At 37.1% G+C, this 18,356-nt stretch overlaps 1 protein-coding gene across 1 annotated transcript in view; it reads left to right on the top strand.

Moving 5' to 3' along the window:
• Nucleotides 1-18,356, top strand: part of LOC108681395 (voltage-dependent T-type calcium channel subunit alpha-1G) — a 95,841-nt gene that overhangs the window by 49,828 nt on the left and 27,657 nt on the right. Inside the window, exons 11-18 of the mRNA XM_047882876.1 lie at nucleotides 6,287-6,437; nucleotides 8,399-8,517; nucleotides 11,060-11,146; nucleotides 13,023-13,144; nucleotides 13,558-14,070; nucleotides 14,546-14,654; nucleotides 15,332-15,561; nucleotides 17,280-17,472. Of these exons, the coding sequence (XP_047738832.1) occupies nucleotides 6,287-6,437; nucleotides 8,399-8,517; nucleotides 11,060-11,146; nucleotides 13,023-13,144; nucleotides 13,558-14,070; nucleotides 14,546-14,654; nucleotides 15,332-15,561; nucleotides 17,280-17,472 (1,524 nt within the window). The remainder of the gene's footprint in view (nucleotides 1-6,286; nucleotides 6,438-8,398; nucleotides 8,518-11,059; nucleotides 11,147-13,022; nucleotides 13,145-13,557; nucleotides 14,071-14,545; nucleotides 14,655-15,331; nucleotides 15,562-17,279; nucleotides 17,473-18,356) is intronic.

Genomic DNA, 18,356 nt, shown 5'->3' with positions numbered 1-18,356 from the left:
AAGAAGAAGAGGTCCTCCTCCAGTGACCAAAATCCCATCAAGGATGTGGCTAAAATCGAAGCGCCGCTCGTTGCTAACATTGCGATCGAACAGGTTATACATTTTACATACATCTCCTCTTGTATGTCGTCGTGTCTGTGTATCCTTGACGTTTGTAATACCTGTTGTACGTTTGAAGTGAGCAAAGGAAAATGATCGTAGTCAATCTCATCTACTTGTGAGTTCCCTGTTCGAGCTAACAGCTGAGCTCAGGGCTTGATTTCGGTGCCTGAAGAGTGAAAATTAGGAAATTGTGTCACCAAAAAAATAAATTCAAAATGCATTGAATTTATTTTGCATATAACTTCTACATGAAATTTTAATATATTCCATTCAAAATTCAATAGCATGTTTAAAATTGCGCAGAAATAGAATGGATTTGAACAAGTTGCAAACTAAATAAAAAATTTTGCTTCTCTGTTTTTTTTTTATTTTACAGTAAATTCAGCAAAGAAAAACAAATTATCTACATTCATATCATTGGCTTTACTGTTATTCCCGAATATTTGGCTGGCAAGAATATCTGTATTGAATCAATATAAAGCCGAATATTCTCATTTTCCTGCTCACATTTTTCAGTCTCCTGTAATTACCGTCTTTGTGTCATGCCTTGGTCGATGCAAGCTGATCTAAACTCAATAATTAAGTCTTCAATTCATTAAATTTAGCTTTGCAAAAAACCCTCAATACGCTCAAAAACTAATAATGAAACTTTATTATTCACTATCATCGTTATAAAAAATACCAAAAATATGTATTTTGTTTGTCGTTACTAATTTTTGTTCACTGTATTTGATTAATTTTCGTTGAAAAAACAGCTTGAGACCGACCAAGTATATGGGCCTTTCCATCAGTAGCTTTGATTAATCCTTACACTTATTATATGGAGCTTATTGCAGACGTGATTGTGTTAGACGTTGTTGATTGGTAGTGGCTGCTTCTGTACCTACTCTCTGTGAGAATGTATTTGTCCTGTGAAATATATTTCTATTATGCACCTTTTGAACGAATGTCTATAAATATTTATTCTAAATCAAGGGAAAAGTTGAAGCGGATTTTTTCAATGATGCCGTTCGACAATTTCAATGAACCAATCAGAGACCATGTCGCGAGAAATCTCTTTTGCATCCTAACGTTCAGAAACCCAGCATTTTAGGACGTGAAGTTTTTGCCACTTCAATACCACTCTGTATTGCAGAATTATTATTAATATTGATTATTGCATAAAGTAGAGTCAAGCACACTCACTGAGTTTAAATACAGTTCTCTCCAGTGTAATATCTGAGCTCGTTATAATACATAATATAATATTATATTGAAGGATCAACTTTAGTTTGGCCAATTTGGTCTGGCGCCCAGTCTTAATTTCCTCGCCACCTTATAATTTTAACTAGAAATTTCACAATTCGCAGCCGGTTTTGAACCCCCAACTTACAGCTCCAAACCTGAATATCATAAACACTCGACCACCTTCAGCTTACGGATATATCAATTGATTTTAATTGTTGATAATGTCAACTTCATTAATCAGCATATTACTATAATAGCATATGAATAGTATCGTATTGTAAAGACATTTTAGAGTTAAGTTTCCTCATGCAAGGAATTTTTCATTTGTTATTGTTTGACTACATAACTTCTGTGTCTTGAAATGACGTCTCATTCATGTTGCTCCCGAACCTATAATGACCATTTTATTTCCTTGCTTTCTCGCAATCTGTAGCGATACTTAACCCATATAACAATGTGTAATTATTAACCCATATAACAATTGTACAGATTTAAACCCATATAACAATGTTCATATATTAGTCCATATAACAGTATTCGTCTATTCATGTATTGAATTTGTGCTATGGCTCCCGTGGTAATTGCAAATCTTTCCTTTTGTACGTGTTTTGTTGTATGTCTTTACCACAACTGGACATTACGAACACGGCAACTTCCCACATGCAAAACCGGTCGAAGAATTGCCCATACCCGGGAGATTAACTTAGGTGGTATGGCTTTTTTACATGTTGCTATATAAAATACCAATCTCGAAGATTTGAGCTTGAAAAATGAACAAAGAAATAATTATTTACACATTTTCTGACTCCGTGTAAGAGATTCATTGTTATTGGTCAATTACACCAATGACTATCTGGTGACAAACTGCTTAAAAAGAATCAGAGTGAACGATCCCACTATTTTTCTTCTTGAATAAAATTTTCATCCGTAAAATTAACTCGAAATTTATCTGTTGATTTACTTTAACTTATATTCCTCAGGGAATTTATCAATCTACTTGGAAATGACATGAAAGCAAAATTACTATAGCGTTGTGCTAAAAATATTCATTTACCAACTTGAGTTCAATTGAAACTCAATTTTTTATATTCGTGAATGAAGACATGACATGAAAGCAAAATGACTATAGCGTTGTGCTAAAAATATTCATTTACCAATTTGAGTTCAATTTAAACTCAATTTTTTATATTTGTGAATGAAGACTTATTTGCGCCGATCCTGATTTTATCACTTATTCGTGGAATATGTATGTGACCTCAGACAGCCCCTGGCGACCAAAGCGCTCAACATCGCATCGTTTCTACTGATGAAGTCATAACCGAAGAAGAACTTATTTTAATGCCTGCACTTTTATCTTTGTTCTTATTGTTGTACTTATGGTCCTAGTGTCAATTTTCTTGACTGATTTGTGTTAATTTATATTTTCTGTGCTTTTTCTGTTTTTAGATTCAGTCATCTGAAGTGAAGTAGGAAAGATAATTAAATTGCAAGGTTTCATTAATATCAAAAATTTCAGAAAAAAATTGGTACGACCAAGTTTAAAGTTGGAATAAAACGTGAATGAATCCTAAAAAAAAGTTATGCTTTCAATAATGTTTTGAAATCCCTACAGATATCGGTAATTTTTTCGACATTCATCAACAAGGCTAATCATTTCTTAGCCACTTTTCAAGTGTCTTAATATTTCACGGTTCAATAGAAATCTCTCATACATCGCTGTCACAGATAGCGCAAACTTACTTTACCTTCTCAAACAAAATTCGGGCACCGCCTATAGGCTTCTGTCCAAGAGTCGCTACACTCGAGTTATCCTGGGTCGGCTATCGAGCTATCCTATACACTCGAGCTATCCTTGGTCACCCGAGCGATAAGTGGTAAGAATCTCCTTCCGACTTTATTATCGCCTGGGAGTACGAGAAAGATTGACCGAGCCGAGTCGTACCGAGATTCCAAGCTGCCTAAAGGCTGACCTTCAAACTCTGAGTCGAAAAGGCTATGAGCGGCTAATTTACGTGATCTCCGAGTCTTGGGCGGCACCTGTTCGGAGTCGGTCCAGGATCTGAATTTTGTTAGTGTTTTTTTTTCTATTTCCAAGCTACATAACTGCTGCATGTAGCTTAGGTATTTTCTAACTCTTCATGTCTAAATTTATTGACTTGGCTTCTAAGAAGCTTCGGTTGTCGTGTAAATAAGTTATTCGTGTATTTGAGTATAGTTTAGTAATATCTAGTTTCCCACTATTTAAATTAATGCAGCTTACTTTATTAAATAAGTACGTCAATAGAGGCTAGCATGCATACGACTCCCATCGTCTCAAATGAATTTTTCCATCTTGTTTACAGTTTTTTCCCATTTGCTCGATTGTTTCTATCTCTCATTTTCTCATTTCTTCTCCATTGCTTAATCTTCTTCGTTTATTCCTTTGTTCTCCTTTCCTAATTTCAGTCTCACTCAGGAATTATTCTCGTCTTCCATGCAAATGTGCATCGCTAAATTGGAGGCTTGCATGTGATGAAAATGCACGAAAGTATTTCCTATGAATGTTGTCTTCGCATTCGTTGCTGTTTCTTCAAGAGTTAATTGAAACGTGTCTGGTGTAACAATGGCATCACTGTATTTATTTTGCGTCGCTGTCACAGATAGCGCAAACTTACTTTACCTTCTCAAACAAAATTCGGGCACCGCCTATAGGCTTCTGTCCAAGAGTCGCTACACTCGAGTTATCCTGGGTCGGCTATCGAGCTATCCTATACACTCGAGCTATCCTTGGTCACCCGAGCGATAAGTGGTAAGAATCTCCTTCCGACTTTATTATCGCCTGGGAGTACGAGAAAGATTGACCGAGCCGAGTCGTACCGAGATTCCAAGCTGCCTAAAGGCTGACCTTCAAACTCTGAGTCGAAAAGGCTATGAGCGGCTAATTTACGTGATCTCCGAGTCTTGGGCGGCACCTGTTCGGAGTCGGTCCAGGATCTGAATTTTGTTAGTGTTTTTTTTTCTATTTCCAAGCTACATAACTGCTGCATGTAGCTTAGGTATTTTCTAACTCTTCATGTCTAAATTTATTGACTTGGCTTCTAAGAAGCTTCGGTTGTCGTGTAAATAAGTTATTCGTGTATTTGAGTATAGTTTAGTAATATCTAGTTTCCCACTATTTAAATTAATGCAGCTTACTTTATTAAATAAGTACGTCAATAGAGGCTAGCATGCATACGACTCCCATCGTCTCAAATGAATTTTTCCATCTTGTTTACAGTTTTTTCCCATTTGCTCGATTGTTTCTATCTCTCATTTTCTCATTTCTTCTCCATTGCTTAATCTTCTTCGTTTATTCCTTTGTTCTCCTTTCCTAATTTCAGTCTCACTCGGGAATTATTCTCGTCTTCCATGCAAATGTGCATCGCTAAATTGGAGGCTTGCATGTGATGGCAATGCACGAAAGTATTTCCTATGAATGTTGTCTTCGCATTCGTTGCTGTTTCTTCAAGAGTTAATTGAAACGTGTCTGGTGTAACAATGGCATCACTGTATTTATTTATGTATTTTTTTATCTTCCAAAATATTTACTGATGCGGGTAAGAAATTTACATTGATGGAATTTATGGAATTTGAGCCCGGTAAATTTTCCTGAAGATAGAATTTAATTTCGGAATTCGAATTTTATTAGAAATTTTATATACGGTACTACGATTTGTTTACTTTTATTAGGAATATAATTTTGTAAATAACCTAGGAGCTTTTGATGAATTTTATAAGATACATCATGAATGTTTCAGTATTCATTTTACTTCTTATTACTGCCACCAATATTCGGGGGAATTTCCTATATGTTCAGTGCAGCAATTACGGTATCTTCTCCTTATTTTAAGGTGGCCTCTTCGTTTGAGAACATAAAATTGTTGTACTGTTTTGAGAGTCTAACTATTTCTACCATTTACTAATAACTACGAATTTATTGTAGCAATAAGCGCCAATTGTCGAAATGCACAAATTTCATTTTTCGCTGTAAAAATTTCATAGATTTTTTAATGGTGTCGATCTCGTCGAATAGATAAGATCATATTATTATGATCGCAATAACATTTTGCAGATTACAACTTCCAACATTGAAGATCTTACTTCCATAAATTAGGTTGACCTAATTCCTTTGCATTATCCATCATAGACGAGAGCGTCGTTGAATAAGATAATTTTCATCTTATGTTGCTCTAGCAATATTTGAGGTAAGGCATCAACATTATGAACATTTAAGCTCTTGTATTGTCAGCACCTTCAGACTATTATTGACAAGATATATTCTAGATTTCATGGACATTCATCAGCAAGTTATCGGCTAAAGACTTTTATATTAAATGTTAGTGAGGGCTCGGCCTAGCCTCTTGCGTGCCTCAAAGGTCTATTGTTTAGAGTTCCATTGTTTAGTGCTTAGCGACGGAGCACAAACGCTTTAATCTAAAATAAAGTTCTTGCGACGCCATATTTTTGGACTCCCTTTCACTTTAATGATGTAGGACTATTATAACTGGTTTCTTTGATGCAAAATCAGAATCATTAAATCATCGTATTAATGTAGCGGTATCTTGTTTAGCATTCGTACGCTCGTCTGATGTATAAAGAAAAACACTATTTTCACGTTGCCTTAGTAGACAGGTTCATATTCGTTGTCCAGAAAACTTTCCCCCGATATTCATGTAAAATTAAAGCTGGAAAAATATTGGTGCATAGATATGAAACATTTTGCCAAGCGAGCGTTAATTTTATTAGTACATTAATAATTTTTCAGTTGGAAGTAAGGGTTTGAGCTCTTCCTATGAGTGTGTTGGTATTTAAATAGTAAATATACTACCATTAATTCTATTGTTACACTATAATTTACGGCCATTACTTAGATTAATGCACGCATATTTGTGTGTGGAAGGAAGTGTTTCTTGCGTTCTACCAAGCGCGTTTTGTGCAGGAGGAAAAGAAGCTGTCAACCGCCAGCCTGGAGAGCGACGAGGAGCGCCGGCAACTCAAAACTAATCAGGAGCGCGTCAAAGAAAATCAATTGCGCCAAAAATTGATACTCGGCGGCGCTGCGCCGGAGACCAAGTGCAATATAGAAAAAGGTAAGCTGCATTAAGATCATTTGATTGTTTAAATCTCAATTTACCAAGAATTTCATAGTAGTCAGGCACGAACATACGATTGATCCAATATTTGGCGAGATTGGAGGTGTAGATTGTGCAAGCTTTATAAAAGATCGGGCGTAGCAAGAAGGAAGATGAACCAAATTTTGCTGTACCTCCTCTTAACTCATTTGCAACAGTTAACAGACATCATTATTTCATGGTGTCTGCTCCATCTCCATGTTTAATGGAAAAGTACAATTTTGTGAATGGTTCCCAGCAGTCCCAACTGGGATATCAGTAAAGAATTGCTGCGAAAATTATTTTTCTAAAAAAATGAACTAAATTCTGGAACCGTCTTGCTTTTTTTAGCTCTCGTGCAATGACGTGAAATGAGCCAGCAACTTCCTTCCTTACAAGCAGCTATCGTGCCATAGCGAATAATCAAAGAGTTGACGCTATTGGCTTGAAATAATTTAATCATGTTTTATCTCTCTTTCATCACTTCCCTTATATTCCGTAAAGAAAGTTATCTTCACTTCCTTTCATTGGCGATATGTATATTCATATTTCTTGTTCATTTATGGACTTTTCTTGTATTAGTAATTCTCGTTGCAGTGACAACCATCGAGAAATTTGCTAATTCTTGTCACTAAATGACTAAAACAATCTCCAATAGTCGCGTCATCTACATCATAAACTTACATTCTAGCGACTTAATTCGTGACCTTATGATGAATTACACTATAATATGATCATATTATGATGGACATATGGTGAACGTTTGTTGTTGCGATAATACAATTTGGTGCAATATTGACGCGAGTCGCAACATCTGAAGGCAGTTCCTATTTCTGTCATTGTAAAAGCTTGTGCTATAAGAATAGTCCTCAACCAAAGCGCAAGAAGCCCTGATCTTATTTCAGAGAGAAAACGTCATTTGTTCGGTGAGATAAGACGTCAAGTTTCTCCTTTAACAGCTACAATCAACATAATTGAAAAACTTCCGTCTGTCGAATAGAAGAGGAAAGTTTGTGGACGTTGTTGTGTGTATCTTGAATTGGACGAAAGTTCGCTGGAATTTTAAAAAGTTCTCAGTGACTCTTCGCGCTGGTTTTTCTCTCTAACCTCATATTTACCGCGTTTTTTCAACCTTATATAGCCAATCGTTATCGAATTGTTTGCTGCTGATTTTTCATTCACATACCGCGATAACTTTCATGCTTTCATGCTTTCATTGACACACTTAGCGTATTCAGTTCCCTATATTTTTCAAATAGATTTATCTTTTACATCACCACAAAATCACTTCACATTTGCGTCACTTTTTTTAAGGCAAAACTCATGCTCTCATTGACATACTTAGCGCATTCAGTTCCCTACATTTTTCAAACGATTTATTTTTTACATCACTACAAAATCATTTCACATTTGCCTCACTTTTTTTAAGGCAAAACATCCGTGTAGAATTAGCTGCTCTGTGGGTCATGACCCAAATTGGCCCGTAAATTCCTTCACTCGGATAAATGATAAAGACCTTGCACAAATACCGATGCTGCTTTTGACACTATGTGGGTAATCCTGACCCAGTTTGGCCCAGTAACAGGGTGTAACTCAATGCTCGTGCTGCGAGCAAGACAGTATATCACTTTATGGATATTATGACCCATTTATTTTTCTAAGTGATAACTTTCCCTTAAGGTCACAATTTGCCACGCGCTTTTTAGCGCATTTTCTCATTTCTGGAAAAATGCACTATATTGTGCTCGCCATATCCGTCCGTCTGTCTGTCTGTCTGTCTGTCCGTCTGTCCGTCTGTCTGTCCGTCTGTTTGTCTGTCCGTCCGTCTGTCTGTCCGTCCGTGACTTCACGTTTATGTCGACGAGAAAATGCACTCTCTGTCACTCACTGCAGGGAGTACTGAGTTATATTTTATTGCTTGCCACCTGCCATCCGTGCAGAGCACCAGCTGCTGCAGCTGCCATCACAGCTGGCGGCGTCACCACCAGAATGCGTTGCGCTGCCACCGCCGGTGCAGATGCCACGTCCGCTCATCACCCACACCATCGCAACGCCGCAGGTCACTATATTGCTTGTCATTCTTGAGAGTACAGTTCACTATATTGCTTGTCATTCTTGAGAGTACAGTTCACTATATTGCTGCAGCTGCCATCACAGCTGGCGGCGTCACCACCAGAATGCGTTGCGCTGCCACCGCCGGTGCAGATGCCACGTCCGCTCATCACCCACACCTGAGTACAGTTCACTATATTGCTTGTCATTCTTAGGAGTACAGTTCACTATATTGCTTGTCATTCTTAAGAGTACAGTTCACTATATTGCTTATCATTCTTAAGAGTACAGTTCACTATATTGCTTATCATTCTTAAGAGTACAGTTCACTATATTGCTTGACATTCTTAAGAGTACAGTTCACTATATTGCTTGTCATTCTTAAGAATACAGTTCACTATATTGCTTGTTGTTCTTAAGAGTACAGTTCACTATACTGCTTGTTGTTCTTACGAGTTCAGTTCACTATATTGCTTGCCATTCTTAAGCGTATAGTTCACTATATTGCTTGTCATTCTTAAGACTACAGTTCACTATATTGCTTGTCATTCTTAAGAGTACAGTTCACTATATTGCTTGTCATTCTTAAGACTACAGTTCACTATATTGCTTGTCATTCTTAAGAGTACAGTTCACTATATTGCTTGTCATTCTTGAGAGTACAATTCTTTATATAGCTTGTCATTCTTGAGAGTACAGTTCACTATATTGCTTATTATTCTTAGGAGTACAGTTCACAATATTGCTTGTTATTCATATGAGTACAGTTCACTATATTGCTTGTCATTTTTAAGAGTACAGTTCACTATATTGCTTGTTATTCTTATGAGTACAGTTCACTATATTGCTTGTTGTTCTTAAGAGTACAGTTTACTATTTTCGTGACAACGCTTGTGAAGACAGGGAACAATATATATAATGTAACTTATAAGAGCACAAGTCACTATATGTCGTGTAACGATTAAAATAACATCATTGATTAGTACCGTACCGGTGTATTTTTGTGGCCATTTGTTTCTTCATATTCGCTACCTTGAGATTTGTCCGCTGATTTTCTATTAAATCTTCACCTAGAGATGATGTCCGAAAAGTGAACAATTTTACCTCTCGCGTATTTGTGCCTTTTGGAATCTCTCGAATAGTTTTTTCTTTTTGTAGAAATTTTTTATTTTAAAATTGAAATTTTTTGATTTGGCGTCTAACATTTTTTAGCACTTGAACGGAAGTATTCAGGTTATGAAAATTATTCAGGCTGAAAGTTTATTTTTACAGTCTCTTAATTTGGAAATGCAGAAAATAAAAAAATTATTTGAAATCCTTATCAAAAATTTATTTCATTAACATGCATCAGCTCTTATGATAATGCCTATATAAGACATAATTTATTTACAGAATTATTTATTACAAATAAAATAATTTTTCCCTGCATGTCCTTGTGAAAAAATTTACGGGAACCACGCCCAATATTTAAGTAACTTACGTTGTTTAATCCACGTAATTTAATCATGCGGGCTTGAATGCTGTACGAAGTTTATCAATTTCAATTAATTAAAGATATTATTAAATTAAAATCAAATATAGCCTCCCTCAATTAATGAGACCACGCATAATTTACTATGGACAAGGATAATATACGCAAACTTAATGGTATTCACACTGGTCTGCCTCTTCCCTTCCATTTATTTATTCTAAAAATCACTAAAGGTCTGGTGGTTATACTCATCACTAATAAACAGAGAGGTGAAATATAGTAAAAGTTACAACTTGGGTTGATGTTGTTTAGTTCAACATCGTTACCAACTGAACTTGTTACTGGTTCCTATTACCAACTGAACTTAATANTGTTACCACTATTACCAACTGAACTTGTTACCACTATTACCAACTGAACTTGTTACCACTATTACCAACTGAACTTGTTACCACTTCCTATTACCAACTGAACTTGTTACCATTTCCTATTACGAACTGAACTTGTTATCACTTCCTATTGCCAACTGAACTTGTTACTGGTTCCTATTACCAACTGAACTTGTTAATGGTCCTTATTACCAACTGAACTTGTTACTGGTCCCTATTACCAACTGAACTTGTTACCACTCCCTATTACCAACTGAACTTGTTACCACTATTACCAACTGAACTTTTTAATGGTCCTTATTACCAACTGAACTTGTTACTGGTCCCTATTACCATCTGAACTTGTTACCACTCCCTATTACCAACTGAACTTATTACCACTATTACCAACTGAACTTGTTACCACTATTACCAACTGAACTTGTTACCACTTCCTATTACCAACTGAACTTGTTACCACTTTCTATTACCAACTGAACTTGTTACCACTTTCTATTACCAACTGAACTTGTTACTGGTCCCTATTACCAACTGAACTTGTTACTGGTCTCTTTTACCAACTGAACTTGTTACCACTTCCTATTACCAACTGAACTTGTTACTACTTTCTATTACCAACTGAACTTGTTACCACTATTACCAACTTGACCCAAATGTTAACATTGTCCTGAAGTCTCCCTCATGTGCAGGGTTCGCCGCACACGTCGCTGGACTCCGGCAGCCGCGACCTCAACAACCGCCTCAGCCCGCACCTCCTGCCTCCTGCCCACGCGCAGGTCGCTGCATGCAATATTATAATAATACAATAATACACATTAATGATACAATAATAATGCAATAATAATACAATAATATGCAATAATAATACAATAATATGCAATAATAATACAATAATATACAATAATAATGCAATAATATACAATAATAATGCAATAATATACAATAATATGCAATAATAATATAATAGTACAATAATATGCAATAATAATAATACAATAAAATTATAATAACAGGAAATTTCATAAATCAATTTCATTGCCAGAAAAAATAGCTTTTTATTTCATATATTATAAAGAATTATACAATATTATTATTAAAATATGCAATAATAATACAATAATATGCAATAATATACAATATTATTATTAAAATATGCAATAATAATACAATAATAATGCAATAATAATACAATAATAATGCAATAATAATACAATAATATGCAATAATAATACAATAAAATTATAATAACAGGAAATTTCATAAATCAATTTCATTGCCAGAAAAAATAGCTTTTTATTTCATATATTATAAAGAATGACAGTAAATAGTTTGGGTGTCTCATGGGTGACACTTAGGTCACCGCGTGGAGTATAATTTTCTTAGAGTATGTACTGAAATACGCTTCATCACTAATAAAGTTTAATTGTTGCTTCACAAATTCTAGACAATATCAATAAATAATTTGCGGTGCAACACAAGTCACACCGTATAGAATGCAGCAAAATTAGAATTTTTTACAAAGTTTCATTACAGTTAAAATTAGCTAATAATTTCATAAATTCTAAACAATTTTAGTAACTATTTTAAGGCGCTATTTGTGATGTTCAGATCACCGCGTGGAATATGACAAAAGTAGAAAAGTTTCATGAAATTAGCTACACTGACAATTAAAAATAAATTTTTGCTTCATAGATTATACTAAATATCATTAAATATGTTAGGATGTAACATAAATTATAAACAACTCCATGACGCGGTGAAATATTTTGGCCCTGCTCACTAACTTTCCTACATATTCTATTATATTAATACACAGTTGCAAACAATTCTCCGTAGACTAAAAGCTGATTATCAGCATTCGTTTTTATTGAAAGTCCCAATAATTGCTCGAAATACTAGATGAAAATATAAGCATTTCATTAGGTAGGCTTCATATGCATTGTCCGTTCTAAACCCAAACTTTTACCCGAACGGATTATACATGTAGCGGCCTAAGTACACGTTGCGGCCTAAGTACACGTTGCGGCCTAACTACACGTAGTGGCTTAACTACACGTAGTGGCCTAACTACACGTAGCGGCCTAACTACACGTAGCGGCCTAACTACACGTAACGGCCTAACTACACGTGGCGGCCTAACTACACGTAGTGGCCTAACTACACGTAGTGGCCGAACTACACGTAGCGGCCGAACTACACGTAGCGGCCTAACTACACGTGGCGGCCTAACTACACGTAGTGGCCTAACTGCACGTGGCGGCCTAACTACACGTAGCGGTCTAACTACACGTGGCGATAGTGCAGTCCCTGTCTTGTGCGCTTACCTTATTTTCTTTAACTCTTGACAAACTGTTCTAGAACATCTGTCTTTGCACTTGGTAAGATTATACCGTTGTAAAATTATAAGCTGTCTAAGACATTTTAAAATCAAACTGATCTTCCATGTACTGTTTTAACGTTGTAAAATTATAAGCAGTCCAACAAAATTAAACGCAAACTGACTACCCATTTACAGTTTTAGCGGTGTAAAATTATAATCGGTCTAACAAGGTTAAACACAGACGACTACCATGTACAGCTTTAACGTTATAAATTATATGCAGTCTAACAAAATTAAACGCTGACTGACTACCCGAGTCACCCCTCCCACAGGGTTTACTGCGCTCCTCATCAGTAAGAAGCAATGCATCCCACCGCTCCCGACACACCCGAGGGCGAGACTCCCTCTCTCCCCATGACCTCCCTCGGCGCTACTCCCTCAGCCCATCCCTCTGGTGAGCCCAATAAGCTAATTATTGTCCATTTATTTTCAAGAATTAAGCTTTAGATATTTTTTCTAAAAATATCTAGCCTGAGTTCTGTTATATTTACATCGCTTTTCTATTAACAGGTTTTATTCTTAAATCTGTATTTGCACGTAAATTCTTTGATAATTATCTTATTTTCCTATCATATTAATAATCGTAAAAAAAATTAAAAATTTCTCGAAAATTTTTGGGTTAAAAGCTCTATGAATATCGACATCATATGATACAATTAGGGCTATAGAGTTTCGAAACAATTCCAGGAGAAACCCCATTAAAGTTTGTTAGGAAGCACCTAGATCGTATTTCTAAATAATGCTTGTCCCATTTAATGTCAAAATTACGCAGTAAAATTTGCGTATAACTCATCAAAACGTTCTCAGTTACCGTGAACGCAGCCACAGCGGCGAGCGTTCCTCGTCTCGACGTTCTTTCCACCGCACGTCATCGAGAAGCCGGAAGAGACAAAACGCAGCGTCGCTTTCCTGTCCCACATCTTCGTCCACCCCAACCTCCCACCATCACCATCACCATCACCACGTCCACTCGTATCCCCCAAACAACTCCCCAAACTACCACAACATCTACCACAATCACCACCACCAACCCCACCATCACCGCCATAACCATCCTACTTCTACGTCGTTATCGCCCACATCGTCTTTCCGACAATCCCGACGTCTGTCAGCGTCGAAACCGACGTCGGCGTCAGCACTGGCCGTCACTACGTCAGTTACGTCAGGAGCTATCGTCAAGGTAACGGTTTCTGGAGAGAGAACGGCTGTTGGTAACGGCGAGCGTGATGCTGAAGATGGTGGAAGACATGTGGAGGAAGAAACACTCAACAATAACGTTACTTATAACAACAACAACCTTAACAATAACCAGCAGATCAGGTATGTTGAATCTTCAACGTTTATAATTATATTCAAATATTATGAAATCCCAACAACAAGATGGTTGACTAATACCGTGCGGTGCACATGTACAACCTTGAATGGAATATTGGAATTCAGGGAAATTATCAAAATTAAACAAAATTTCGAGAAATTCAGCGCTTCATACATCTTTATTCCGTGTGATCTTCTATTTTGTTCGTCTGTCCGCTGAACATTGTCAGTTCATTGCTTGCATGTGTTCCCATTTTTATAATGTTATTATTTGTTCTTTTTATGAGTTCTTCTTTGTTATAAGTTGTTTGACATCATATGATCCAATTAGTAGTTGTTCTCTGTTATAAATTGTTATTCTATAATATGATGTTATGAGTTGTTCCCAGTTATAAATTTTTATTTTATAATATCATGTTATTAGTTGTTCTCTGTTATAACTTGTTATTTTATAATAAAACACTACCATTTACCTGCCCAGACGAGCGATCTTGACGCAGCAGAACAGCATCGGGTCGCCGCGGTCGCCGCTGAGCCCTCAGCCCAGCATCCGCTCAGCGGCGTCCAGACAGCCCTCGCTCAGAGGGCGGGTGCGTTATTATTCATTTTTTTAATTTATTTAAAATTATTTATTACTGTCCATTAACCTTCAATACCTATATTGCGTTTATGCTTCTCTAGTTGATAGTCTAAATTCATCCATAGCCATTCGTAAACATTTTAGTGCCTTTTTTGCCTAGTGGCTATGCTATTCTGATTAATATTCTATTCTTGTCCATAGATAAACAATAAACATTTCAATATCCATTGCTTGTCTACGCCTTTCTGCTAAATATTCTAAGTTTATCAATATCTATTAAACACCGAATATTTAATTCATGCTGAAGATATAATTTTTATTAAATATTTTAAATTTATTTTCGTCCAACGTAAACGACTGCATGCAAAATCTATAATTTTGGTTCTCCACATTAACGAATAAATGTCCATTGGCATACCAAGTTGGATATTTCCATGCTTTTACTAGTGGCACAAGAAAACTCCATTCATATCTCTCCTAATGAGGAAAATTTTCCAATTTTCCATTTACTTAATTTTAGTTTCGACTAAAACCTCAGTGCGCTATCCCAAAATGAGATTTTGGACTAGTTCAACAACAATTACACAAAGAAAACGCCTCCTAGTCTGTAGTTCTGAAATTTGTTTAAAAATTTCACGCAACCATTTTTTCACTGAACATAATTTTTTAAATTTTGTTTTGAAACAGACGTCAGTGCACGGCTCGATCCCCGAACGTGATTTTCGACCCAACAACCTGAGTGACGTCATCAAACTCGAGGAGTCGGACAGCGGCGATAGCGACAGTCCCGACGCTGAGGCGACCAGCGTAACTGCCAACGAAGTTTACACATACAAAATATTTGGATACTTCGAGCCCAAAGGATGTTTTCTCGAGCGCGTCGACTACTCCTTGTATATCTTCTCAGAGACCAACTGGTGAGACACTTTGAGCTGTTTTTACCAGAGATATACTGTATACCTCGAGATATTTATACTATATACCTTCAGACATATTTACCTGACATATACTATACTATATATCTTAAGATATATTCACCAAAGATATACTAGACTATATACCTTGAGATATCTTTGTCAGCTATATATTATACTACACTGATAGATACATACATATATTCTTGATAACATCGCTTCATTGCAGGAATATCCAATTTACGAGAAATTCAAATTCAAATAAAACGAACCAAAAAATTAGGTCTGGTGAATTTTTGACAGTTTCTTTGCTCTTGAATACCTGACTTCATTCTTTGAACGGGATGTCGGAACTCATGAGCTTTCCATGCCTTCTTCAACCCTACGTTTCCTTGTCCCGTAACTATCATTGATCATCGTGTGTGAAGGCCTGGTTGCCAGAGTTATGTAACTCTGGCCGTTATGAAGAAATAATGGCTAGAGTTAACAGCCATTATATAAAGATTTGATTCTTGTATACTTGGAGCAATTAAGAGAATTAAATTAAACTTTTTAGGGCAGAGTTAACGGACATATAAAGATATAATGCTTGTATACTTCGGGCAATTAAGCTAATTAAATTAAACTTTTTATTATTTGATATTTCATCCAAAATGGGCCAGTTTATGATTTTGTTATTTTTATCGTTGCTGCTTTGCTCATCTCGTTGGTGTCGAATATGACGGGGTGATAGCGGTCATTTGTTCAGGTCACTCAGGCAACTCGTACAGTACAAACCCTTGATAAATTGCAGTTCCGTTGAGCCGTACGTCCGTTGTAAACGACCGTATTGTACACGCACACTTTTGCGGCCGTAGGTTGAGTGGCCGTACCGTTGCTGTATTCTCGCGTCCGCTTTCACAGTTGCTCTTTCTTCATGACTGTCGTATCTCGTTGATATAGATGTCTCACGGCCGGTCTGACCGTAGAGTTGATGATGACCGTACTTTGGAATAGATGTGCTCGTCTTCATAGTCGATGAAAATACTCCAACTCCGTTGTCGTACTGCGGTCGAGATGACTGTGACCGTACCACTTCTTCTGATGAAAATAGTGACCGTACTATTGATGACCGGTATATGATAATTCTTGATCTTGAACGTGCTCACCGGACTCTTGGCTGCTTCGATAAGTCTGGTTTTCTCGCGACCGTCAACCGTCAATGTTCGAAGACGGTAACACCGCCTGCCTGACGGCCGCAGCCGTGACGCCCGCTAACTGCAGACCGTACGTGCGCGGCGGTCAACTCCTTAGAACCAACAACCCTTGGCGCGAATTTCTAAGGTCCTTATATACGCTAGTGTCGCGCACAGTTTAAGCCTATTCCCTCGAACCGACGCCACATTCCTTCGAATGGAATGTCCCTCGCGCTGAGCGCCAACGTTCAATGTAAACTAACCTTTCCCACGGTCTCGAAACAACCGCGCCGCCGCATTCTTAGCATTCTTAACATCTATGCATAATACATGTTCAATATTACCTATGTTCAATATTACCTACTTTATTCACCCTCATTGATTTGCTGACTCGCTAGAATCACTTAACTCGCTGACCCACCAGAATCATTTTGTTTGTATTACACACCCTGGGCAAGCCAGGTACTCGTTAAATATAAAATGAGTCGTAGTCCCAAGCTTTAAGACCAAAACTGGATACTAATGTTTGCAATTTCTTGTGGACAGGATACGGCGCGTATGTAAGTATTTGGTCTCGAAGAAATACTTTGACAGCACAGTATTATTCTTCATCGGCCTAAACTGCATAACGCTGGCCATGGAGAGACCGAATATTCCACCGGACTCGACGGAGCGAGCCTTCCTGTCCACCTGCAACGACGTCTTCACGGTCGTCTTTGGACTCGAGATGTTGATAAAAGTGGGTGAAATGAGGCTTTAACAGTCATTAATTAAACTTCCTGACATTGATGTAAATTATATGGCTTGTCTTCACCGTTGATATTCAAAACAACATAAATTAAGGTGGTGATTGAAAGCCGCGAGCTCTCAGGCAGGCTTGGCTGAATCCCTATGGGAATCTATCACTACGTATAGACATTATAACTCCGCTCGTAAATGAAATATCAATCTGAATTTTTTCATGCTCATTCAGCTATTTATTTACAATTTCCCGACAGTTACAAAATATATGTAAATGTTNTCATGCTTTCATTGACACACTTAGCGCATTCAGTTCCCTACATTTTTCAAAACGATTTATTTTTTGTATCACTACAAAATCATTTCACATTTGCCTCACTTTTTTAAGGCAAAACCTCAGTGCATATTTAGCTGCTCTGTGGGTCATTTTGACCCAAATTGGCCCGTAAAATAGGCTTATCAGCTCTATGATATTAGAGTATGTCACTACTTGCTCTATAGCATCATATCATTTTTCTGTATAATCCTTCACTCTGATAAATGATGAAGGCCTTGCACAAAATAGCGATGCTGCTTTTGACATTATGTGGGTAATCCTGACCCAGTTTGGCTCAGCAGCAGGGTGTAACTCAATGCTCGTGCTGCGAGCAAGACAGTATATCACTATATGGATAATATGACCCATTTATTTTTCTAAGTGATATCTTTCCCTTAAGGTCAAAATTCGCTACTCGCTATTTAGCGCATTTTCTCATTTCTGGAAAAATGCACTATTGTGCTCGCCATATCCGTCCGTCCGTCCGTCTGTCTGTCTGTCCGTCTGTCCGTCCGTCTGTCCGTGACCTCAAGTTTTCGTCGACGAGAAAATGCGCTCTATGTCAC

This window comes from Hyalella azteca, unplaced genomic scaffold (assembly GCF_000764305.2).
Source record: "Hyalella azteca isolate HAZT.00-mixed unplaced genomic scaffold, Hazt_2.0.2 contig11500, whole genome shotgun sequence".
In the NCBI taxonomy this organism is placed as follows: Eukaryota; Metazoa; Arthropoda; class Malacostraca; order Amphipoda; family Hyalellidae; genus Hyalella; species Hyalella azteca.
This window is presented reverse-complemented; position numbering and strand designations above follow the sequence as displayed.